Source organism: Monodelphis domestica, chromosome 3 (assembly GCF_027887165.1).
Source record: "Monodelphis domestica isolate mMonDom1 chromosome 3, mMonDom1.pri, whole genome shotgun sequence".
In the NCBI taxonomy this organism is placed as follows: Eukaryota; Metazoa; Chordata; class Mammalia; order Didelphimorphia; family Didelphidae; genus Monodelphis; species Monodelphis domestica.
The window spans coordinates 266,937,908-266,963,167 of record NC_077229.1 but is presented as its reverse complement, the minus strand read 5'-3'; the positions used below and the strand labels follow the sequence as shown (position 1 = coordinate 266,963,167).

Here is a 25,260-nt window from a genome sequence, read left to right as displayed (position 1 = left end):
GGTGTGATGTTCAGAGTTGACACAACAGAACAGCTGGTGGGAAATGAAGAGCTGGAAATTCTGAGCCCTCTATAAAGAGAGGCTTTGGACGGAATGTTTTGTTCATCCTTCTAGCATTCTAGTCAGAGGGGAGGTCAACTGGGCATACAAAGGAGGAACTGAGTGCCAAAGCTGAAGCCATGTCTCTGATGATGAGATTTGGGGTTAATGTACTAATGGGGGGGGGGGTGAGGGAATTGAAGGGAAGCATGATGTTTGTAGAGTAAAGACCCAGCATGAGGTGTTTGGTGAGAAAAGAGCTGACTCCTTTTTCACTCTGTGATCTCATCAGCTCCCTTGGTTTTAATTATCTTCTCTGTGCTGATCAAACCTGTGACTTCCATCCTCCCATTTTCTTAGCTCAGAATCTTGACTCAGATTGCCTCAAAAAAATTGAGTCAATTTCACTGTGAACTTCCTCTTCCTTCCTCTTCCTCATCTCCTATCACTCAGATGCCTTTGGCTATTCTCTCCTCCTTCATCCCTATCTCACATCACAAAATGGCTTCATCCTTTACCATGACTAAATCCTCTCCTTGTTTGTGTGGTTCCATTTCATTCTGTCTCCTTCAACAAATTCCTTTGTCATTTCCACTCTCTTTTCAGAAGGGAGACATGGGCATGTTTGTAGACAGTAGGGAATGAGCCAGCAGAGCAGGAGAGATTGAAAATAAGTAAGAGAGAGGAGAGTTGGGTAACTCAGTAGATTGAGAGCCAGGCCCAGAGATGGGAGGTCCTGGGTTCAAATTTGGCCTTGGATACTTCCTAACTGTGTGATGCTGGAAAGCACTTGACCCCCATTGCCTAGTTTTTGCTGCTCTTCTAACTTGAACCAATACTTAGTATGGATTCCAAAACAGAAGGTAAGGGTTTAAAAAAAGGAAAAGAAAAGAAGTGAGAGAGTGGAGATCACAAAGTAATTTGTTGGGTTTGATCCAAGAAGACATCAGGGTAAGACTCTCTGGGGTGCAGAGGTAGGACTAGAAGGGACCTTAGAGGCTATCAAGTTTAACATTATTTTATAGATAAGGAAACTGAGCCCAAGAGAAGCTAAGTAACTTAAAAACTAAATAATAATAAATTATTTTACATAAAAATTATTATATAAATAAATAATAAACTAAATAACTAAAGTCATACAGATAATAAGTGGCAGAAGGTGGGACTCTGGGAGGTGATACACAGTTTCTCTGACTTAAAACTGTTACCCTTTCCATTATTCAGTGCATCTCTAGTGGAGAATCTAGTGCCCAATTAAAGATAAAGTAAAGAACCTCTGTCCTATATATTTGTTTTTCCTTTTAAATGACTTTTGATGTAACACCAAAAAATCTTGTCCATTTATACCTTTCTAAATGTTGTAAAGCGAGTAATAGTTTCTTTGCTCCTCTCTTTAGCTTCCTGGGTGTCACTGGCTCACTGGGGCCCTGGTATTTATCTCTCTTCTTTTTTAATCAAAAATTTTTTAAATAATTATATGTAATAATAAATTTCTATCCAAGTTTTCCTAAGTTTTATGATCAAACTTATCTCCCTCCCTCTTTTCCTTTCCTCCTTATTTCTCTTTTCACTGTTGACTTTGGAAGATAAAAATGCCAAGCATGCCAAATTTTATGCTGAATAGAGATGCTTCTCTACTTTATAAGCATAGTCTCCATATCATATTAATAAGTAATATGTATCTGTACCTACTCTTTCATCTTTCCCAGTAGTCTAGGTCCATTGCCTCCATTTCCTTATCATTTATTACCTCTTTAACCCTATGTAATTTGGCTTCCATCCTCACCACTTCAATGAAAGTTCTCTAAGAGTGATGAATTCAGTGTGCATAATGAAACATAGATCTTTGGACACAGCCAGTAATTTGTCTTGCTTGACTATACCCCAGAGGTTAGATTTTTCTTTCCTTCCCTTCCTTTTCATCTCCTTTTCTTTCCTATGGAAGAGAGGAAAGAATTTGGGAGGAAGTAGAGAACTAATGAGAGAGCACTCCCAAAATGAGAAGAGAATAGAAAGACCAGAAGGAGTCACAGACAAGTAGGATGGCTTAGAAAGTTACATGTTGAATTTGTCATATACTTAAAAAGAAAAGAAAGCTCTATGTAGTAGAGGTTCATAATTTCCTATACAATCCTCACCCTCTATCTTACAGTGATTATGGAAATGCTAATTTTATTTGGTGTTTTGTTAAGTTTAGAATAAAAAAGAAAAATGTTCTCTTATGTTATTAATGACTGTATGCTAAATTCCATGTTTCCCCCCTTTTATTTCTATTTCTTTCTGTCCTCTTTTTTGTGTATGTGTGTTTTCTCCTAGTTCTCCTCCTCACGAGGGAGTCATGGAATGTCATCTTTTTCAGCTATTTCATTCTATGCTTGGATCCTAGAATAATGCTTCTGAAATACAAATTTCTCATTCTACTTCTTATCTAGAGAACCCACAGTTACTTCCTGGGGCAATTGGAGCCCATCTAAACTTTTCCATCTAACATTTTTAATCTTTTATCAGTTGATCCTATTGCTATCTAACTAGTTTCATCTCTCAATACTCTGTACCTAACAAGTCTTCTCTTGTTTATGCTCACCTTTTTACCTTACTCCTAGAATTCCTTCATGAACTTCTTTTGTATTTTTAATCAAATACTTAGTCTTCTTTCAAGTTTTCTTTCAAGAAGTTTCCCAAACTCACCCACCTTTGTGCTTTCCCTTACTTTATGTTCCCTCAACAATTAACACAGGGTTTATACTATTGCATATACCCTATTTTTATATTATGCTTATAGATACAACATCTAGTATAATGTCAGTACCCAGTAAGTGCTCAATGAATTTTTATGGGATAGTTGGTTCTTCTCTGAGTCTGTGCTACTGAAGCCAGTTTTGTAATCTTCCAATGTTAGAGTTGAAAGGGACTTTAAAGATAGATCATCTTTGGGGCAGCTGGGTGGCTCAGTGGAGTGAGAGCCAGGCCTAGAGATGGGAGTTCCTCAGTTCAAATTTGGCCTCAAAACAATTCCTAGCTGTGTGACCCTGGGCAAGTCACTTGACCTCCATTACTTAGCCCTTACCACTTTTCTGCCTGGAACCCAATATACAGTATTGATTCTAAGACAGAAGGTTAAAAAAAAAGATAGATCATCTGGTCCAAACTCTTCATTGGACAGATGATGAAACTAAGACCCAGAGAAATAATGTAATTTGCCCAAGGCCATACTAGTGGAAATAGAGGAAAAGTCTGGACTAGAATCTTGATTTTATGAATCTCACACCAGTATCCTTTCCTCTACACTAAGATAACACTGATTGGCAATATGACTTCCTAGAAATTTAATGATGTTTGTTGCTGTTCAGTCATTTCAATTGTGCCTGATCCTTGGTGATCCCATTTGGGGTTTTCTTGGCAAAGATACTAGAATGGTTTTCCATTCCTGATTTTCCAGTACATCTTACAGATGAGGAGACAGAAGCAAATAGGGTTCCACACTAAGTATCTGAGGCCAGATTTGAACTCAAGAAGATGAGTCTTCCTGACCCCAGGCGCATCACTCTACTGAGCTATCTAGTTTCCCCAGTACGATTGTTTACCAAGGTGAATGTGACATAATAATATATAAAACATGTTAAAATATGAATGCATAGCATTTTTATTATTAGTAACCTATTTCTTCCTTTACATGTGAAATTTTTTTTAAAACTCTTACCTTCCGTCTTGGAGTCAATCCTATGTATTGGCTCCAAGGCAGAAGAGTGGTAAGGGCTAGGCAATGGGGGTCAAGTGACTTGCCCAGGGTCACACAGCTGGGAAGTGTCTGAGGCCAGATTTGAACCTAGGACTTCCCGTCTCTAGGCCTGGCCTCAATCCACTGAGCCACCCAGCTGCCCCCAGCATGTGAAATTTTTATGTGTAACCACCAAAGCCTGGCTCTGCAAAATATTCAAATGATATTATCTTATTTCAACTTTTTAAACAATAAGTGACAATTAATGGTGAAGAGGGAACATTTTTATCTCTTCTCCCAGTACTTTCATTGTCATTCTGTGTTCTATTTTTAATCTGAGGAGTCTGAAATAACCATTAAACAAAGGGTTTTTAAAAAAGAATTTTAGAAAAATATCTACCAAAAGTGCACCTTCTCCAACATAAAACTAAGAGAATAAGTAGGAATCAATGAATGACTCCTCTGATAATTTATCTTAAGACACTGTCATTTAAGTTTTAAATATTAGCTATATATTAACTATTTTGGGTGCAATTTTTTTTTGTTCCAATTAGATAATATCCATCTATACTTCTGGCTGAATCCAAAACAAACCAACCCACCTTAGCTTTTGATTTTTCCCAGGTTAAAGAATGAACAGGCAGCTGATGTAGTAGAAAGAGGCCTGGTCTTGGAGTTAGAGCCCTGGGTTTAAGTTCAAGTTTATCCACTTAGTAGTAGTCTGATCCTGGGCAAGTCATTTAAACTGGTACTCAGTTTCCTCATCTAAAAAAAAAAATTTTTTTTAACCCTTACTTTCTATCTTTGAATCTTTCTTTCTATCAGTACTGTGTATTTTTTCCGAGGCAGAAAAGCAGTGAGGGCTAGGCAATGGGGTTAAGTGACTTGCCCAGAGTCACCCAGCTAGGAAGTGTCTGAGGCCAGATTTGAACCTAGGACTTCCAGTCTATAGGCCTGGCTTTCAATCTACTAAGCTCCTTATTCCTCTACTCCCTCCACCTAATTTTGAATTGGAGGAAAATTTAGGGGCTTTCCAAATTGGGAGGGGGAAGGAGTAGGTTTCAGTCTAGTAGGGAGAGAGATGAGTAAGTTTTGGGGTCCTGTATTCATAAAATGAAAAGATGTTGATTAAATTCTATCTACCTGCATAAATAAAATAACAGATGATTTATAAAATCTAGTTTTCCGTGGATGAAAAACAACAAAATGGAAAAGAGTATATATGTGGTAGCACAAGATGGAGTCTGTGTTCACAAGAGAGAATTTGACTGGTCCTTCTGATTCTCATACTAAACTAATTTTGTTCATAGTCTTTATTTTATCATGTAATGAGATGATGATAATGTACTACCTACTTCACAGACTAGCTGTAAGGATAGTTTTATGCAAACATTCAAGTTTTCTATAACTGTGAGTTGTTATTCATATGTTTAAAATTAACACTAAAAGTTAAGACTAAATAACAATTCATAAAAATCTGGGTGATCCCATTTTTGAATCAATAAGGTTGTGATAGCTTCAGTTTTAAGAGTCAGCTTTGTATAGTCCCTTCCTTTTCCTTCCCTACCTCCCTTCCTTCCTTCCTTCCTTCCTTCCTTCCTTCCTTCCTTCCTTCCTTCCTTCCTTCCTTCCTTCCTTCCTTCCTTCCTTCCTTCCTTCCTTCCTTCTTTCCTTCCTTCCTTCCTCCCTTCCTTCTTTCCTCCCTTCCTCCCTTCCTTCTTTCCTTCCTTCCTTCCTTCCTTCCTTCCTTCCTTCCTTCCTTCCTTCCTTCCTTCCTTCCTTCCTTCCTTCCTTCCTTCCTTCCTTCCTTCCTTCCTTCCTTCCTTCCTTCCTTCCTTCCTTCCTTCCTTCCTTCCTTCCTTCCTTCCTTCCTTCCTTCCTTCCTTCCTTCTTTCCTTCCACAGCTAGGAAGTGTCTGAAGTCAGAAGGGTCAGTTTTTACAACCAACACTGGCCTCCAGATAATTGTAAAGGACATTTATGTGGGTGATGGTGACTCCTAGGGAGGCAGAGTCAAGATGAATACTGAAATAATAGCAGCACATCAGGCATTCCCCCCATCTAAGTTACATAAAAGGCATCAATGAGTAGGATAAAACTAGGAATTAGGAGCAAATCCATCCATTGTACACAAAACAGGATTCTACCTTTATAACTAAAGCAGATACACTGGCCTGGAAAGCTCTTCTATCCTAGGCATACTAGTCTAATGTGCTCTGCCTTTGATTTTATTGGGACCAAATGAAAACCCTGCTGTGTGAATTCTCAACTGAAACAATGATGCCTTATGGCAAATCCTCTGTATATACAGCTGCAGAGCTATTTAGATACGCAAGCATATTGGCTGAATGCTAAATGCACCAGATCAACAGCAGCTCAATTTACAGGTAATCTCAACTGGTGTTATTGGCAATTTTAAGAAGGTGTGACTTCCAGTTCACATTCCAAATGGTGTCATCAAAAGATTTCAATAGTTATCTACATTATGCTGTGCTTCCAGACTAAACAGCAATTTTAGATTGAAAGTGAAGAAAACTCTGTTGAGTTTGAGAGATTTAAATAGCAGAAGTGGTCGAGGTTCAAGCTTCCTTTGCTCCTGCTGCTGGACCAGCAGTTTTGTTGGCAAATGTGGGATTCCATGACTACTCTCTGAAGCCTATCTCAGTTGAATTTAAATGGTCATTCTAATAGTTGCTTTCTTAGAGCAAAGTGCTTTGTGTAAGAACTGTATCTGAAGTCCTGAATCATTGAGTTGAAAGATGTCACACAAAGTTATCTACTCCGACAGCTCACCCAGTGCAGGAGTCATCACTATGGCATTCTTACCAGAGGACCGTCTAGATTCTGCTCAAACACTTGGAGGGATGATGAGCTTAATGCCTCCCCCAAAAGTCCCATCCCATCTCTCAAGCAGTTCTAATTCTTAGAAAGTTCTTCCTTAGATTGAGTTGAAATAAGCCCCTCTAAACTTTAAGCCTACTGCTCAGAGCTCTATCCTCTGGTAGTACAAAAAAATAATTTGAATCCCCTTTCTACAGGACAGCTAGTTATTAGAAGAGAGCTATTATCAGGCTCATCCCTTCATTGCCCCACCTTATATCTCCTTCTGTTTTTTAGGCTAATAATCTTTAATTCTTTTGACCACATAAAATGATTTTAGACCCATCACCATTATGGTGCTATTGCAATTTCTTTTTTTTTTTAAACCCTTACCTTCCATCTTGGAGTCAATACTGTGTATTGGCTCCAAGGCAGAAGAGTGGTAAGAGCTAGGTAAAGGGGGTTAAGTGACTTGCCCAGGGTCACACAGCTGGGAAGTGTCTGAGGCCAGATTTGAACCTAGGACCTCCCATCTCTTGGCCTGGCTCTCAATCCACTGAGCCACCCAGCTGCCCCCTATTGCAATTTCTTAATGTCCCCTTTTATATATTTATTTGTCTATTTATTTGTTTGTTTGTTTGTTTGTTTATTTTTAAACCCTTACCTTCCATTTAGAATCAATGCTATTAGTTCCAAGGCAGAAGGTAAGTGCTAGGCAATGGGGTTAAGTGACTTGCCCAGGGCCACAAAGCTAGGAAGTGTCTGAGGCCAAATTTGAACCCAGAACCTACCAGCTCTAGGCCTGACTCTGTCCCCTTTTAAACTCTTTTGTTCATAATGGTTTATATGCCCCCAAAAGGTCAAGATCATCGGTTTACATCTCTCCAGATAAATTAGCTGCACGTGGTAAAGAACTGTATTCAAAGGTCGCCAAAATTACATGTGCTTCTAATCCCTCTCTGCAAATACATGTCACAGCAGAGACAAGGGGAAGGAGTATAATTAAAAACCTATCGCGTCGGGGTAGCTGGGTAGCTCAGTGGATTGAGAAGCAGGCCTAGAGATGGGAGGTCCTAGGTTCAAATCTGGCCTCAGACACTTCCCAGCTGTGTGACCCTGGGCAAGTCACTTGACCCCCATTGCCTAGCTCTTACCACTCTTCTGCCTTGGAGCTAATACACAGTATTGACTCGAAGATGGAAGGTAAGGGTTAAAAAAAAACAAACTATCACGAATAGTGGAAAAACAATTTAAAATGCATTTCTTTCTTGTTGTAGGGAGCAGTGTCGTCTTCACTGATACCGGGCATGTCAAGCTTCAGTTGAAAGGCCTCTTAGTTTATTGCTTAAATTTCCTGAATCTGGCTTTCAGTGATTCAGCTGAGTAGCACCAAGAGACCAGGATCACAGATATAGATTAGAAGGGACCTTCAAGGTCCAATTCCCTAATTTTATAGGTGAGGGAACTAAGGCCCAGTGAGGTTAACTGTAACCCAAGGAAGGATTCAATTCCAAATCTGAGTTCAAGCCTAGCATTCTATCCTCCATGTCTTGCCCCTTGTAAACTTAATTGCTGGATATAACCATCTCCGTCTGCCTAGCCTGGTTCAGAGCTCTCTCCCTCTCTCCCCTGCACTGCCCCTTCCCCCTTTCCCAGTCATCTCCGAATGGGAAGGGATTGCAGAGATCATATCTGAACAGGAATCCCTTACAGAAAACAACTGGTCAGTGGTCATTTCACCTCCACTGGGAGATTTTCACTGATAAGAAACCCACCACCTTCTAAATTTGTTATAATGTTGTTAGGCAGTTTTTTTCCCCAAACAATGAGCATAAATCTTCTTCCCTGCAATTTCTCCCCATTGTTTTTCCCCCAGAAAAATAAGATAAATCCCTCTTCCACTAGATAGTCCTTACTATACTTGAAGATAGTCACTGTACCTCTTCTAAGTCTTCTTTTGTCCAGACTATCTCAGTTCTAACAGTAAGTCTTCATTTGATGCTAATATTTTCTATCTCTTCAATAGCCTGGTCATCTTTTTTTGGGATGCCTTAAAAATTCTCAAAGCCTCTCCTATAATTTGATTCCCAGATTTTAGCACAGCATTCTAAATGTGGCCTGCCAGTACAAACTTGAGCAGGGCTATCAAATCCCTAGTTCTGGACATTGTAACCATAGAAATTCTTGAGAGGCAGGGTTTTTAAAGTTTAATTTACTGATTGATTGCTCCAGAAAAATCTAAACTATCCAGTAGCCTCCCTTCATAATCAGAATGGATGCTCAGGAGAATGAGTGAAGCAAAAGAGTGGTGTCAAAGACAGTTTGACAAAAGGGAGCTCAAGAGCTTCTCAGCAGGTCAATATATATCCCTTGTGACTTCATCAGTCAGTCCCCCTCCTGGGCATCCCAAGACATTTCTGATCCATAAATAGCCACTGAGGAGCTGGATTTAAAAACCTCAACTCCTCCTTTATTACTTCATCACAGGAAGAAGAAGGTTTTAAGGATGTCAACACCCCTATTCCTTCTCACTATGTAACTTGGGCCATTGTACTTCCCAATATGGTTGCTAGAGCTTGGGGACTTCATCTAATTCTTCAAGTGGGTCAAGTGGCCACTCAACCCTGTCAATCCTTTTATCCTTAACAAAGATCTTGGAAAAAAGGAAGATCCCAACCCAGTTTCAAAGCCTGGGTGGGAAACTAATTCAGCCTTAATTGGTGGGGGAGAGAACAAAGTGGGAAAATGATTTCACAATTCAATATGAATTTTCCATCACATTATGCCTCTTTTAATACAGTTTAAACATACATTGCCTTTCTGGATGCCATGATATCCTTTAGTTTCATATTGAGTTTGAAGGCCACTAAAACTCCCAGATCTTTTTTCCCCACTGACTGCTGTTTCCCCTATTTTGTCTTTTTGTGGTTGATTTCTTGAACAGAAGTGTAGGATTTTACATTTGTCCTATTAAATGTCAATTATCATTGAATTTGGACCATTGTTGAAATCTTTTTGGCTTGAATATGGTAGCTATCCCTCTCTGTCTGATAAGCATTCAATCTCTTTTATCATCTAAGTCTTTGATTGAAGTGCTAAACAGCACTGGGCCAAGGACAAATCTTAGAAGCATGGTTCTATGGTTATTCTTTGCTTTTATTCACTCAACTAGACCAAAAGACACCTAACTATATTATAATTTAGCCCATATCTCCCCATTTTTTTCCACAGGATAACAGAAAAACAAACAGATACCATCAAATCTGTGCCAGGGGCTTTGTTGAAGTAGTAGCAGTGGCTTCTTGTTTCTTGTGTCTATGTAGGATTGCCATCAGGGTCTTTGCTTCTTAGTGTCTTGGCTTTGTTCTTGCCTTTTCTTCGGGGGGAGAATTGGATACCAAAAAGTTTAGATGGCCACTTTGTGAGCTTTAGGAGGTTGGCAGAGGCACCTGGGGGCCAGGAACTGAAGTTCATGTCAGAATTTGCCAGTAGGCATGCCAAGTGAGTTGTTGCTAACACCCAATTCCAGATGACTGGCACAGTATATACTTCTACTACTATTTACTGTGCTGCTGAAACGAGCTGGAGGAAGTCACCTAAATGGGCTGAGTGGGTTCACTACAAGTTTTATATTACCTTTACTGCCTTTACTGCATCAAGGCTGGAACACATTTTCTTTCCCTCAACAGAATTACTCTGGGGAAGGGGGATCACTGTCCTTCTAGTCATCTAGGTTCATGACCTTAGTTTCATTCTCAATTCATCACTCTCCCTCATCTCACATTTATCCCAAAGTTGGGAGCCATTCTTTTAAAGGGTAAGCATGAATTAAGATATTTCCTCTATTTTTAGCTGGAATGATAAAATTTGACCAATGATCGCTTCTTTATTTTCTACTAATCACAGAGTTCTGTGTCCAGTATCTTTAATGGGATAAAAATGATTGATGAGATGGTTAAAAAGTTTCCAAATTATGTTGTTTCCTTCTTATCCCTATCTCCAAGTCAGTCCCTACCCACTCACATGTATACCCTTTCCTTAAACCTTCTCCTGTTGAAGACCTTGACTCATATTTCACTTAAAAAATTGAAACCATTTGCAGACAGCTCCCTTTTTCTCTTTTCATCTTACATCTATCCCACAGCATCTCCCTATCTCACTGTCTTCCCCTTCACTTGAATATCTAATGATGAAGTGGCTCTCCTGCTTACCAAAGCTAACTTTTCCACATGTATCTTTGATCTAATCCCCTCCTGCTTTCTCTGGCAAATTACCTTCCCTATCTGTCATTTCCACACTCTCATTTTCAGTCTTTATTTACTAGTTCTTTCTCTACTGCCCATAAATAAGCCCAAGTGTACTTCATCCCTAAAAACTGTTACTAGATCCAATCATTCACACCAGCTATCATTCCATATCTCTTTTCCCCCTTTCAATTAAACTCTGAGAAAAGGAGAGATTTTCTCTCTCATTACTTTCTTTTTTCAAGCCATATTTTATTTATTCCCAATTACATGTTGAAACAATATTTAAATATTCATTTTCTCACATTCTGAGTTCCAAATTCTTTCTCTCTTCCCTTCCCTGTGTCTGAGATGGGAAGAATTTTAATTTGGGTTAAATATGTACTATCGTGTAATATATATTGCCATATTTGTCATGTTGTAGAAGAAGACACATATCATTAAAAAAGAATTGTTGAAGAAAATAAAGTAAAAAATGCTATTACAAACAGGAGGAATTCAAAAAACCTGGAAAGACTTATATGAACTGAAACAAAGTGAAGTAAGTAGAGTCAGGAGAACATTGCACACAGTCACAGAAATATTGTACAATGATAAACGTTTTTCTAGGGTTTTCTGAAATCAGTCTGTTCATCATTTTTTATAGTACAATAGAATTGTTTCAATTATATACCACAACTTATTTAGCCATTCCCCAATTGATATCCATCCTCTCAGTTTCCAATTCTGTGCTGCCATAAAAAGAGCTGTTATAAATATTTTTGTTCAAATAAGTTCCCTCCCTCCATCTTTTTATGATCTCTTTGGGATATAGACCTAGTAGTCTCATTTTCTTTTAAACCCCCCTCTGACTTGTCTTCTGATTTTACCATTCAAAAAGCTTTTTTCCAAAGTTGTTAATGATCTTTTAATTGCCAACTTAAATGATTTTTCTATTAATTTTTAGCCTTCCTGATAATCTTTTCCTCCTGAATATTTTCTCTTCTCTGGATTTTTGTGACTCCACCTTCTCTTGGTTCTTCTGCTACCAGTCCAACAATTCCTCAGTCAGTTTTGCTGGATTTTTATCAATGCCATTATTACTCTCTTTAGGTGTCTCCCAAGGCTCTGACTTGAATCCTCTTCTCTTTTTCTCTCTATACTGCCTTATTTGGGGATCTCAGCTTCCATGGATTTGGTGTTCATCTCTATACCCTTGATTTTCAGAGCTATTTATTCATCTCTAATCTCTCCTTTGAACTTAACCATATATCACCAACTGCATATTTGACAGTTCAAAACCAGATATCCTGTAGATATCTCACATTCAACATGTCCAAAATGCAACTCATTTTTTTCCTTCCCCTTCCTAAATCCTCTATTATTGTTGAAGGATACATCATTCTTCTAGTTACTCACCTTTGCAACCTTTTTGTCATCTTCCATTTTTCTCTTAACCCACATACATGGTAAGTTACAAAATCTTGTAATTTCTTTATCTATAAAATCTCTTAGATTTTTCCTTTTCTCTCTACCCACAAAGCTAGTTCAGACCCTCTCACTTCTCATCTGGAATATTGTCATGGTCTTTTTACTGGGCTCTCTGCTACAAATTACTTCCTATTCTAATCTGTCCTGGACTCAATTGCCTAAATGGTTTTCCCAAGTTATAGTTCTATATGACTTTTCCCCTATGCTTGCAACTAATTCCCACCCAAACTCTTGTGTCTGTCTATTAGCTCCAGAATCAAATATAAAGTCCTCTATTTGACATTTAGGACTCTTTACAGCATGCCCTTTTTTACCTTTCCAGTCTTTTAATAGTTTACTCCTCCTATACCTTCTCCTCTCCTATTTAATTACTTGAACAGGGTACTCCATTTCCCATATCTTTGTATTGCTGGTCATCTTTGTTTGGAATGCAGTCCTTCCTCATATTCACATCTAGTCTTTCCTGGTCTCCTCAGCTATTAATGCCTTCCCCTCTAAGGCTACTCTCCATCTATTACATATTATATATTATATACTGACCTATCTATGTTATTTCCCCATTAGACTTCAATTCACTGAGCATAGGAGCTGTTTTGCTTTTTCTTAGTATCCCCAGTAATTAATAGAGTACCTGGCATGCAGTAAGAACTTAATAAATGCTTTTTGATTGATTATATTCCCTTGAAATCATATCTATAGGTCATTAATTTCTTTGCCTATAAGTTGATCGTTCCCCAGGATGAGCTATGTTTGATTTTTAATCATCATTAAAGGAAGAATATGAGATCTAGGTGTCTCTTTTAGGTTCCCTAATTGATCCTTTGATTCAGATGATCTACTTCTACTTTTCTGCCTTCAATTTATTAGCCTATTGCAATCTTATGCCCTCCGGAATTTCTACTGAGAGAAGTTGCTAGATAAGGTGACTTCAGAGGACAGAAGATGAAGAATGACTCATACCTTTCAATGGAGAGGTGGCCGGATACAGGCATGGAATTTTTCAGGTATGACCAATGTATTAATTTGTTTTGTTTAATTAAATTTGTTACAAAAGAGGGTCTTATTTTGCCAATGTGTGTTGGAGTGGTAGAGAGAAATTGAGGAGTGATTATGATAAACAAAAGAAAAGAGCATCAATAAAACATTTTAATAGGAAAAAAGAGAGGTTACTGCTCTCTATACTTTTTTTTTTTAAAGTAGTTGACTACAGGTATTTTTATCTAGAGAATAATGAAGTTTTGCTTTCTAGCAGTACAAATGTCAGAAAATTCATTTAAGGGGCAACTGAGTGGCTAAGTGGTTTGAGAGCCAAGCCTAGAGATGGGAGGTCTTAGGTTCAAATCTGGCCTCAGACACTTCCCAGCTGTGTGACCCTGGGCAGGTCACTTAACCCTCATTGCCAAGCCCATACCACTCTTCTGCCTTGGAGTCACTCCAAGACAGAAGGTAAGGGTTTAAAAAAAAAAGAAAAAAAATTCATTTAAATTTATTATTCACAATAAACTGATTACAAATAAAATGATCAGTGGAGTTTATGTGAAGGAAACTCAGTATGTAGCACTTTTGTTGAGCATCTGAGGACATGCAATAAGGAGGATCCTTTTCAGTGAGGTAATGAAATTGCCAATTTGAGATACTTTGAACAAAAAGGGCTCAAATTTTATATTGCGTAATGGATACATTGTGCTAAAGTTTTTCAGAAATGATATGGTATGTAAGATGCAAGAATGAATGAATAAGTTTCTTATACATCTACAATACCTAATGAGGGAAATACTAGGACATGCTGATAGAACACTTGTTAGCTATTTACCACATAGAAAGTCAGTGTGAAGTCCTGAAAGGTTCAGGGAACTGGATGGAAAGGGCTGAGCCAGGTTCTCTTCCTGAAGAGACTTCATATGTAGTAGGTCAGGGACTATAAGGTTTTGAGAGGCCCTAGATGGAGAATTTCATGGTTGTCATTCTCTTAGAGACAAGTACAAAGATCTTGGCTGATTTCTTCACATTTAACTCATCTGTTCCCATTTTAAGAAATGTAAAACAGTTGTCCATAGAAGGCAAACACTTCATCTCCATCATCATCAAATTCTCTATCCAGGGCTCTGCTCTGATGGGTGCTAAGCTTCCCTGCCATTCTTTCAGGGAAACAGATGAGTTTCTCCCCCAGAGTCTTTCTAACCAAAGTTACTCATAGAGTGGTCAAACAAAACAGAAACCCCTGGATGCCCAGGGGATCTTTGCCATTTGAAACCAAAGCTATTCATGGAAGCCCATGGGCTCGATCTGTCAAATGCTGCTGTGGTCTTCAGAGGCACAATCCCAGCAACCTCACTAGGTGAAAGGTTTGGGGGAGAAGAGATCTGCTAACAATTCTATCTGGTCCAGACAAGTACAAAAATCTCTGCTGATTTCTTCACATAAACTCATCTGTTCCCATTTTAGAAACATGAAACAGTTGTCCATAGAAGCCAAACCCTTCATCTCCCTAGTGTAGATTTTCAAAGTACTTGGTGTCATTTTGGTATTTTTGATTCTCATCTACAGTGTGGAAAACAAATAGCCTTTCAGGCAAATCTCATCACATGACACAGCCCCAGTTATCAGTTCAAAAGGCTTGTAATCAACTCATCTGCTCTTGCTTTGTTTCATCTTGCCTCTCTTGACTTGACAAGTCTCCCTCTTAACTGGCTCTACACACATGTCTATGTGTACAAAAAGCTTCAGGCTGGGGCTAGTCCCTTCCTCTTTAAAAAGGCAAACCTGTCTACAATATGTTAAAATAATTCTAACATTGGCATGACTCAGATGTTGTATGACCTCTGCTCCCAATTCTATCTCCATTAAGGCAAGTGTGGGCTCTTAGACTGAAAAAAGCAGGGATTTTGCTAAGGGCAAAAACCTTAGAGGTAGAATAAATCTATTATGCAGAAAATCCTAGAAGATTTACAGTTACTTTGACAATTTTTTTTCTTTCTCCCTATTCATACCTCACTGCTTCATTATTTAAGAAAGTGTCAGGGATCACTGATTTGAGCAGATATCCAAAATATCCGCAACAAAGGGACAAAATAAAAATAACCACAAAAAATGTTGGTAGTAGTGGGGGGAAAATTTTGTGGAATGTTTCTGTGGAAATATTTTTATTGGTGGTTGATTAGAACCTAGGCATGTATCTCTACAGGGTAGGTAATATCATGTTAAGCCTCCTAAAAGACACAGGATAATTTTTAATCACAAGATCAAGGCAATTTGTAGAGACTGTTCTGTTTTTTTTCACAAAACAAAGATTTCAGTGAAAATATTTTTTTCTCAGACAAAAGGGAAAAGATAACCTGCATGATATCAAGTAACAAGCCACATAGTGATAGGTTCTCTGTTTTGACTCAAGATATTTTCTGTTGTTTTTTTTTCCCCTCTAAAAAGAAACAACCCTCAAACCTAAAACATGTACTACCCAATTCAGAGCTTTTTTCAGATCCTGGTTGCTCTTTTAACTTTATTTTTTTTTTAAAGCTTAGCAGGCTCAATAAAACTGCCTAAAATTAATATTTACAAATGGAGAACTTGCAGATATGCTCAATTAGGTAAGCATTTTCAAAGTTTAAGTTGGGCCCTTCTTTTGTCTGTAGACTTTGGTTTGTTGCTCAGAAGGAGGCTTACCGATCATGCCTTTAGAAAGGCTGGCAACCTTGCACTTTTCACCCATTTTTTAGCAGATTATGGAGCTGTTACAGCTCTCCAACTATCAAGTGCTCCTGTGGGATGTGGGCCTGAACTCAGAGTATGCCAGTGCCAGACTTTACTGACTTTCCTTAGGGCCATGAAGCAGGCAAAGGGATGAGGGTGGGAGAAGCCAGGAAGGAGGCTAACCAAGACCCCAGGCTGTCATCCTGCCTCCTGCTTTCATTTCTCCCCAGAGTCTTTTTCTGGAGAGCACAGAAAACTTTTTGTGGGTGGTCCAGGTAGCAAAATAAGCATTAACCATGAGAAGCTAACATCTTTTGGGGGCAAACGATTTATGAACATAAAGTTAATCAGGCAATAGATCCTTCATAAAAATGCAGAGCAGCCTCTGAGATTCTGTAGTATGAAAATTCCCATTTTGTAGGATTTCTTAACCTGGGTCTATGGACCCTGAAGGCCTATGAAGAGATTCAGGGGGTTCATGAACTTGGATGTGGGCAAAAAAAATTACATGTTTATTTTTCACGAACCTCTAACTGAAATGTACTATTTCCTTTGATTTTTTAAAACCAGCATTCTGAGTAGGGGTCTGCAGGCTTTACTAGATTACCAAAGTGCCCCAAAAGGGTTAAGAATTCCTGCTTCCTAGATAATGAAATTGAAGCTCAGGGTTCCTGCTGCAGAATACTCTGTTCCTATAGGGAGTGATTTGAAGACAGTGATTTAAAAAAAAATTCCTTCGGTCTTTGAATTCCTGCTTGAACACCTGAAACTTGGGATGGAGACCTCACACCTATCTTGCTTCTTTTTCCTCTGTCCTCACCATTACCTCATCTTTTTCTTGTTCTCTCTGTAGCTCAGGGCAGTGCTGTCCTCACTATTACCTCATCTTTTTCTTGTTCTCTCTGAGCTTAGGGCAGTGGCATTTCCTCAGCAATATGACTTAGAAAGTTTATCTTTTCAATATCTTCCCTACAAGCACCACAATTCTAAACCATTCAAAAGTAAAAATCCCTCCCTTTTGGATGTGGTTTGTACTTTCCCCTTCCTATGTATCCATCCAGCTTTATTCCTTTGCTCCAGTCCAACATATCATTTTCCCATTCCCATACCCATGCATTTCCCATTCAACAAGCCATAGTGCCTTTTAAATGGAAAACTCACCTTAAAGCCCAACACCTCCTCCAAGAAGCCTTCCCTGATTAAGCAGGATGAGGAAACCTCGGAAGCATGACTGACAACACTCCCAAGTAAAACAAACACACACAAAACCCCGAACAAACACAAAAACTCACAAAAAAAGAGAAAAGGACATATTCTCTGCTTTTGGATTATACACTCCCTGAAGGCAAGGATAGTGTTTGTAATAATAACTCCTTAATCAGATAATGTGGTATAATGTAATTTTTTTTTAAAAAGGAGAGAGATTTAAAAAAAAAACCCAACAAAAGAAACTAAAACTCTGGAGATATAATCTATAATATCGTCTCCTGGGTCTCTGCCTGTAAGTTTTTCCTTTCTTTCTTTTTCCTTTTTCCCCCCCTCTCTCAGATTCCTGCAAGGGGCAGCTAAAGAGTCTGAGCATTCATCAGAATGGAAAGGTCTCTAAGTCAGTACTAAAAATGATCTTGGGTAGCAAGCAACACCTCATGTCCTCCTCTCCTCCCTCCTCCCCACATTGAGATTGGCCATGTCTACCTACTTCTTTATTTTGCTCATTAGGAAGAACAGCTACGTGTTCTGCTCTCTGGTAAACAGGTATTTCCAGGGCAAATATGTATGCTATGTATGAGTCAATGCCCAAAGAATTTAGTGGAAGGTGCTGTCGAAAGAACCAAAGGCAAAGTTCCCTGAAAAGACTCACGTAACCATTACCAGGATGGAAGGGAGCCCACAGAGATTAAGGGACTTGCTGAAGGTCATCCATCTGGTGTGAGTCAATCACAGGAGAAAAGAGAAAGCAGAGCCCTGTCTTGTTGCCTCCCAGATTCACAAGGATGATACCCGGTTTAGACAAGCAAGAGACCCAGAGGCATGGTGACCGGACCAAGCAGGGGCACGAGATGGCACTGAGGGGAACATGACCATCAGGACCCAAATGGCTACAGATGCCCCTTCTTGCCCCTGCTGGATAAATACCAAGCACTTATTTGTATCCCTGAGCAAAACATTGATTTTGTGGTTGCAAAAAAACGTACCTTCAACTGCAGAACTCAGTTTTATGATACCTTGAACAAAAACAAAAAATGGCAGTTATATAATGGCCCCAAATTACCCTTCCACTCCTCTATAACACATGCTTCAGGTCTAGACTTACAACTATTAGTAATACGAGAGTTTGTCTTAATCAGAATATTGATTTAGAAAATATCATTTCTTTTAGTCCAGGTAAAGAGCTCATTCGTTTCTTTGTGTCGCTTTTAACCTTCCAAAGGAAAATGCTGAACAAGAAAAGATATGAGAAGGAGAAACGAAACCCAAACCCAAACCCTGCAGGAGTAACATATTTACAACACTATCAATATGGAAAACCCACATAGTTGGAGGCAACTCCCCAGCAATGATCCTACTTTATAATGTGTTTAGAGATGAGGCAGTACTGATTTTAGGAAGGGCAAGGGAGCAGGAGAGGAGTAGAATCTCCATAGCTTGGTTCAGGTGGTCAACTGGACCAGGCAAGATTTAGAAGTTCTACTTCACTTTTTAACCATTAAAAAAACAAAACCAAAACCAAAACCCAAAAACCCCTCATACCTTCTATCTTAGAATCAATATTGTGTATTGTTTCCAAGGCAAAAGAGTGGTAAGGGGTAAATTACTTTTCCAGGGTCACACAGCTAGGAAGTATCTGAGTCCAGATTTGAATCCAGGACCTTCCATCTCCAGGCCTGGCTCCCCATCCACTGAGCCACCCCGCTGCCCCCTCTTTAGACCATTTTGGAAGAAGGTTTCTGTTGAAATCTGCCAAAGGCTTAAATTTTGCATTGTGATTTAGCAAATTGTTTCTCTGAGGTTTGGGGGTCATATCTACTATTTTTCAGTTTGAGGTTTCCAAGGCCCTTCTGGTTCTCTCCTTAAGGAAGACGTTCAATATCTACTATAGCAGTACAAAGTTAGACTGCAAGCTACCTTTGGCATCATCTATCTAAATCCCCTTATTTTAGAGATGAAGAGACTGCCATTTGCAATGGAGGGCCACAACATCCAGGACTCTGAACTCCAGAGTCCTTCTCATGAAGTACTCCGAATTGTGAGGCTTCAAGGCTGGCACCATTTTTTGATGTAACACATCGAATTAAAAATCGGGGACTACTTCTATGTTTCTATAGCCTTTAGGTTATTTTCAAGTCTGTCTGAAGGTGAAGGCAGAGTGTCCTTGGAAAATACTAGTCATGAGAAAACTGGACATAGTCCAAAGGTTCAAGGGGAAAAAAAAGACGTTGAATTGCTATTATTGGGAAAATCTTCAAAGATCCATGGGCTAGCCAAAAGGCCGGAGTCCATACCCTTTTTGGACTGAGAGTCTGGTTTTGACTGTTTTACAGACTAGAAATGCAGCAAATTAAAAGGGCTTCTAAATTCTAGCAGGTAAATTCAGAATCGGCATGAATCCACCTTGATTTTTAAAGGTGATGATTCCAGCTTGTCTTCCATTATAGCTCTCAAAAGAATTTACAAATCTTGTTACCTACTACATTCCATAAAAAAAAAAACAGTTAATGGATTTTCTTATTTTTAGTGTGGTATTGAGAGGAACATCTTGGGAAGGTAGAATCATAAAGTAAGTTCATATTTAGGGCTTGTGACTAAGTGAATAATCCAATATTATTAAGAGTTGTCATTTGCTATTATTTTCATAGGAAAAAAATATAGCCCCCCCCTCCCTCCCCCAGGCCCGAGATAGGCACTCAAATGTGCCTTTGGGAAACATTAGCAGCAGACAAATCAACAAGGTTTGCAGCTCAAACAGATGCAGAGGTGACTTTGTTGGAACAAGGACTTCAGGCAGCCCAGAAAGCAAGCAGGCAGCACCACAGACAGTAGGCAGCAGGTTCTTTAGGCAGCAACACTCTGCTTTTGTAAATTAGAGGACAGTCTCCTTGTATGAACAGTGTGGAAGCTTGGTGAATCATTTTCTATGTTCTCATATAATATATTTCCTGCACAATTTTAGCCACACCACTGCATGCAGGTACCCTTATGACTGTGGGCAAGTCTCTTAATTTTTTTGAGCCTCAGTTTCCTCATTTGTAAAATAGAGATGGAAATATGTACAATATCTACTTCAGTAGACCGTTGTACAGTTCAGATAAGAATGTAAAATTGATGCCAACCTTAGAGATAGGTAAATGTTTGCAATTATTATTAACATAACAATATTGACTTCAAAAGGATAATAGTTTCTGGCACAAGTTCAGAGCTCATTAACTCCCTCCAGTCTTTTTTAAAAGTCTGAATTAAATCTCTAGACATCAAAACATGACCACAACCTTGATTCCTTCTACTACTCCCACTCTGACTCATACTAACTCTATTCCTGGCCCTTGTCATGACCTTCAGTTCCTTTACAAGCCTCTATTGTTCCAGAACATCTCCTTCACTCTAGCTTTATTTCCCTTTGTGCCCAGCCTTGACCCTTTGCCTTAGCACTTTCATGATTTATTAGCCATGGACATGAAGCCTTTGTCCTGGTGATTTTCCACTCCTCCAGAAATGTGAATTCTCCTATCTGGGGAACTCCCACCAGCTATAGTCCTTGTTTCTGCTCCTCAGGCTAATGAATACTCTTATAACATTTCAGTAAATGTAGCTGATTTCACTCACAAATTTGTAGCCAACAACCCAAGCTGAGCTCTTGCCTGATATGCTAAATAATATTTCTGCTTGATTCTGATTAGGTGCTTATTTCATTCTCCACAACAAAAATTCTAAACTTTCTTTTCTCTCTTCTTGTCATGAATTTATAGCCTTTAACTTCACAAAGAAGATTGAACCCATCCATTGGAATTCTTTTCAGCACCTTCCTTCTATTACTCAAACCTTCTAAGTATTATTTGCTCTTCTATTCTTCTCTAGATGTAGAAGAAATATCTGTCCTACTAAATAAAGTTCATCCTAAAAGGATTATGATCATGCCTTTGATCCCATTCTCTCTTGTTTCTACCAGACCTTGCTCTACAGGTCATCTTCTGTCCCTTGTGTGTCATCTAGGATCACTTTCTCTCTCTTGGCTTCTTCCTGGTCTGCCTAGAAACATATTCAACTCTCACTTATCCTGGAAAAAACAAACAAACCCTTTCTTTGATCCTTCCACTTCTCCAGTTATTGTCCCATTTTTCTCCCCCTATCCTCCACTTATTACTAAATTTAATTTTAAAAAATCTATATATGATGCTTCTATTTCTTTATTACCCACTCTTTCCTTGATGTCTTACAATCATTCTTTCTGCCTCCATAACTCAATGGAAACTCATTTTCCTAATTCACCAATAAATAAGTAGTCAAAGGATAGGAACAAGTAATCTTGAAAGGAAGAAATCTAAGCTTTTGACAACTATAAGAAAAACTACTTTAAATCACTATTAAAAAGAGGAATGTGAATTTCATCCCAAAAAGACAACAACAGAGAAAAATGACAAATATTGAAGGTTAAGGGAAAATGGGAACACTAATACATGGTTGGTGGAGCTTAAATTGAACCAGTCATTCTGAAAAGGCAGTTGGAAGTATTTCATAAAAATTACTAACCTGTTCCTTCTCTTTGAATCAGCTATACCATTACTAGGCCTATACTTCAAAGAAACCAAAGAAAGAAGGAAAGGACTTTTAGATACCAAAAAATATTTAGAGCAGCTCTCTTAAAATTGGAAGCCAAAGAGGTTTTCAGTTCCTACTGTGGAATGGCAAAACAAATTGTGGTACATGAAAGTAATGGAAATAAGAAATGATAACACAGTTTCAGGGGAAAATGGAAATATATTTATAAAACAGAGAGAAGCAAGTAGAACTAGAATGATATATAAAATGATTTAATTATAGAGAAAAACAGCTTTGAAATTCTGATCAGTGTGAAGATAAATCATGAGTACAGAACGCTAAAGATGAACTATACCACCCCTTTCCCATCAAAGAGGTAATGGATTTAAAATACAGAGAGAACCATACATTTTGGGGCATTTCTAGTTGTTTTACTAGACCATGCAGGCTTTTATGATTAGGATCTTATTTTCTGTTTTATTTGTTTATTTAATTATTCACTCATCCATCTATCATCTAGTTATTTATTTGTTCAACAAGGATAATGGAAGGAATGGATTATAAATGTGTATTAAAATGAATAAATAAATAAATATATTAAAAAACAACTCTGTTCCCTCAAGGACCTAACCACCAAACTCAATGGCTTTTTGACTCACAATTTTCATTCGCCTTGACCTTTCAGTACCTTTGGTATTGTTGAACATGTTCTCTTTTCATTATTCTTTTCCCTCCTTGGTTTCAGAGACTTTTCTAATTTTTCCCTTTCTGTTTCTTTTGTTGGTTTCTTATTATCTTCTTAAACCCTTGAGAGTTCCCTAAGAGTACTTGGCTCTCTTCTTAACAAATAGTAGGTGATTAATAAAAGCTTGTGTAGCAATTGGTTTTTTTCTCTTTGGTGATTTCATTCATTCCCATAGCTCAACTACCACCATGTTACCAGTAGGGACCTTTCTTCTGCCCTATTTCCCCATGGATGTCTAACAGCAAGTTCATTATCTTTCTCCCTAAATCTAGCCTTCCTAGTTTTTTTTTTCATTTCCAACTGTAATATCACTGTTCACCCATCTACACATTCATATTAATTAATAGTCTTTGATTCATTATTCTCACTCATACCTTATAATCAATCAGCTATCAATTAGGTTTGGTTTTTAAAAGTCTTCCATTACGTCTCTTGAACCTCTCTCTTCTGTTCTGTCATTACTTTAATACAGGTCCTCATTACTACCCATTTGAACTAATGAATATCCTACTAAAAGGTCTTCTGGATCCCCATCTCCTCTGTTATAATTCTGTCTATACAATCTTAGATATAGATCTGATCATGTTGTTCCTGTGTTCCAGTCTTCAATGGCACTGTTTCCTACCAAGCATAGCTTCTATTCCTCTGCTCCGGATTCAGGGTCTTTCACAACCTGATAATACTAGATCTCTCTCTAGCCTTATTTCCCATCTGTCTACACTCCTTATTCCAGACAGCCAAGACAATCCTCTTCTCTAGAAATATAGTGCACACACAGCTCTTCCTTCTTTCTGGAACACTCTTTATTCTTTTTTGCTCATGTTGAATTTTTAGATAACAACAACAATAATGAGCATTTATAGAGAGCTTTAAGATTTGCAAATAACTTTACAAATATTATCTCATTTCATCTTCGCAACAAACCTGAGAAGTAGGTTCCATGATTCTCTATGTTTTACAGATGAGGTTACTGAGGCAGACTACTGAGATTAAATGACTTAACTCAGTCACACAGCTAATGAGTATCTGAGACTAGATTTGGACTCCAGCCTCCTTTACTCCAAGTCCAACACACTATCCACTGCACTACCTAAATGTCTTTTTCAGCATTTTGAGCATGAGAATCATTAGCCTATCAGCTGCTATCTCGATGTTTTGCCTAAGAGAATGGCCAAAGTTGGCCCCCTTCTGATAGCCTGTACAAGTGGTCCAAGGGGAAGGGAAAGAGGGTCTCTGTTTGGCTTCTCTGTATCAAAAGTATTCAATAAACACCCTGAGCACAGAAACAAACAAACAAAAAGAAAGGAACCCTAGAGGTCATCTAGTTTAAGCTCCTCTTTTTACAGGTGAGAAAATGGAGTCCCAGAGTTAGTCAGAGATTTTCCAGAGTTCTCATACTAACTGAGTAAGTGACAGAATTGGAATCTGACCCTTGGTCACTTGATTCTAAATCCAATACTCTTTCCTCTGTACCAAATCCTTTAAGTAAAATTTAGTTTTCAAAGAATTCTAAACTCGCAAAACATAAAATGATTAGTTTTGTACAAATTATGGAACCAAAGGATGGTTTTTGAAATTGGTATTTGAAATTGGGAATCTATTATGCAGAGCATGCTTTTCTTTTTAAAGTATATATTCAATTGAACATGTAACTTTCAAAGTACTCCTGTTTGTCTTCCTTTAATTCTTTAATTCTTTTCTTCTCATTTTGGGAGAATCTAATCTCTGCCCCCTCTCCCTATCTATCCTTCCCAATTGAAAAGAAAGAAAAAAGAAAAGCTAAACCATTGTATCAAATATGCATAGTTATACAAAATAAATTCTCACATTGTCCTACCACACTGCTTCTTGTTCAATCATTCCCCACTCTCTATGACTCCATTTGGGGTTTTCTTGGCAGAGATGATGGAGTGGTTTGCCATTTTTTGATCCAGCTCATTTTACAGATGAATAACTGAAGGAAATAGGATTAAGTGACTTGCCCAGGGCCACACAGCTGGTATCTGAGGCTCAATTTGAACTTATAAGCATGAGTCTTCCTGATTCTAAGGCTAGGGCTCTATCCAGGGTGCCATCTAGCTGCCCACATCCTTCTTACCCATACTTAAAGTTGAATTCAAATGTCACCATGAAGATTTTCCCATTCTCTTCTGCTGTCAGATCTCTCACAGCACTTTGCTTTGAAATCACAGAGGCACTCATGTAATATGGTATATGATAGCTATCTTTGTTATTGTCTTAGCTCCCTCCTAGGCTTTAAGATCCTTGAACACAGAAACTGTATCTTATATATACCAACTAGTATTTAAGACTTAGTAGCACCTTGCATTGTGCTACCTACAAAGCATACATGAAATAAATATATATGAATTTAAACAAGAATATACAGAAGTTTTGAGGCATAGTGGGTGTATGTTAGTACATAAAACCAATAAATTTTGAAGAAGATTAAGATGTCATTAAAGAGAAGATGGGTTAGTCATATAGTGTAAATGAGTAATGAAAAAGGAAGGAGCCAGAGTGTTCCACTGGTACCCTCACAACATCAGGAGAGATCAAGGAAGGCTTTCAGGATGTTGGGTGGAAAAACTCTAGTTAATTTATGGGAAGACATGGGTAAGAATTACAAAGGATGAGCAGACATGGAGGGGTTATGATCTGCATAGTTGGAGGGAACTTCCAAATTGAGATCCTAGATCCATTTGAATATCTGGATATTTGTTGAATTAAAAAGATAAAAATCCAGGGAATTAAAAATAACAATTAACTAAAGACTTTTTG

General features: G+C 38.3%; 1 protein-coding gene and 1 long non-coding RNA gene across 10 annotated transcripts in view; one reads left to right on the top strand and one right to left on the bottom strand.

Moving 5' to 3' along the window:
- DLGAP1 (DLG associated protein 1) overlaps positions 1-25,260 on the bottom strand; it is a 1,166,486-nt gene that overhangs the window by 143,707 nt on the left and 997,519 nt on the right. For 5 of the 9 annotated variants that reach the window (XM_001364232.4, XM_007487658.3, XM_007487660.3 and 2 more), the window contains one exon: positions 18,176-18,205. The exons of the other annotated variants lie outside the window; for them this stretch is intronic. In XM_001364232.4, coding sequence (XP_001364269.1) covers positions 18,176-18,205 — 30 coding nt within the window. The remainder of the gene's footprint in view (positions 1-18,175; positions 18,206-25,260) is intronic. 9 annotated transcript variants of the gene reach the window in all.
- LOC103093059 (uncharacterized) overlaps positions 1-25,260 on the top strand; it is a 45,568-nt gene that overhangs the window by 13,082 nt on the left and 7,226 nt on the right. The window contains exon 4 of the long non-coding RNA XR_008917187.1: positions 13,158-13,294. This is a non-coding gene — a long non-coding RNA (uncharacterized LOC103093059). The remainder of the gene's footprint in view (positions 1-13,157; positions 13,295-25,260) is intronic.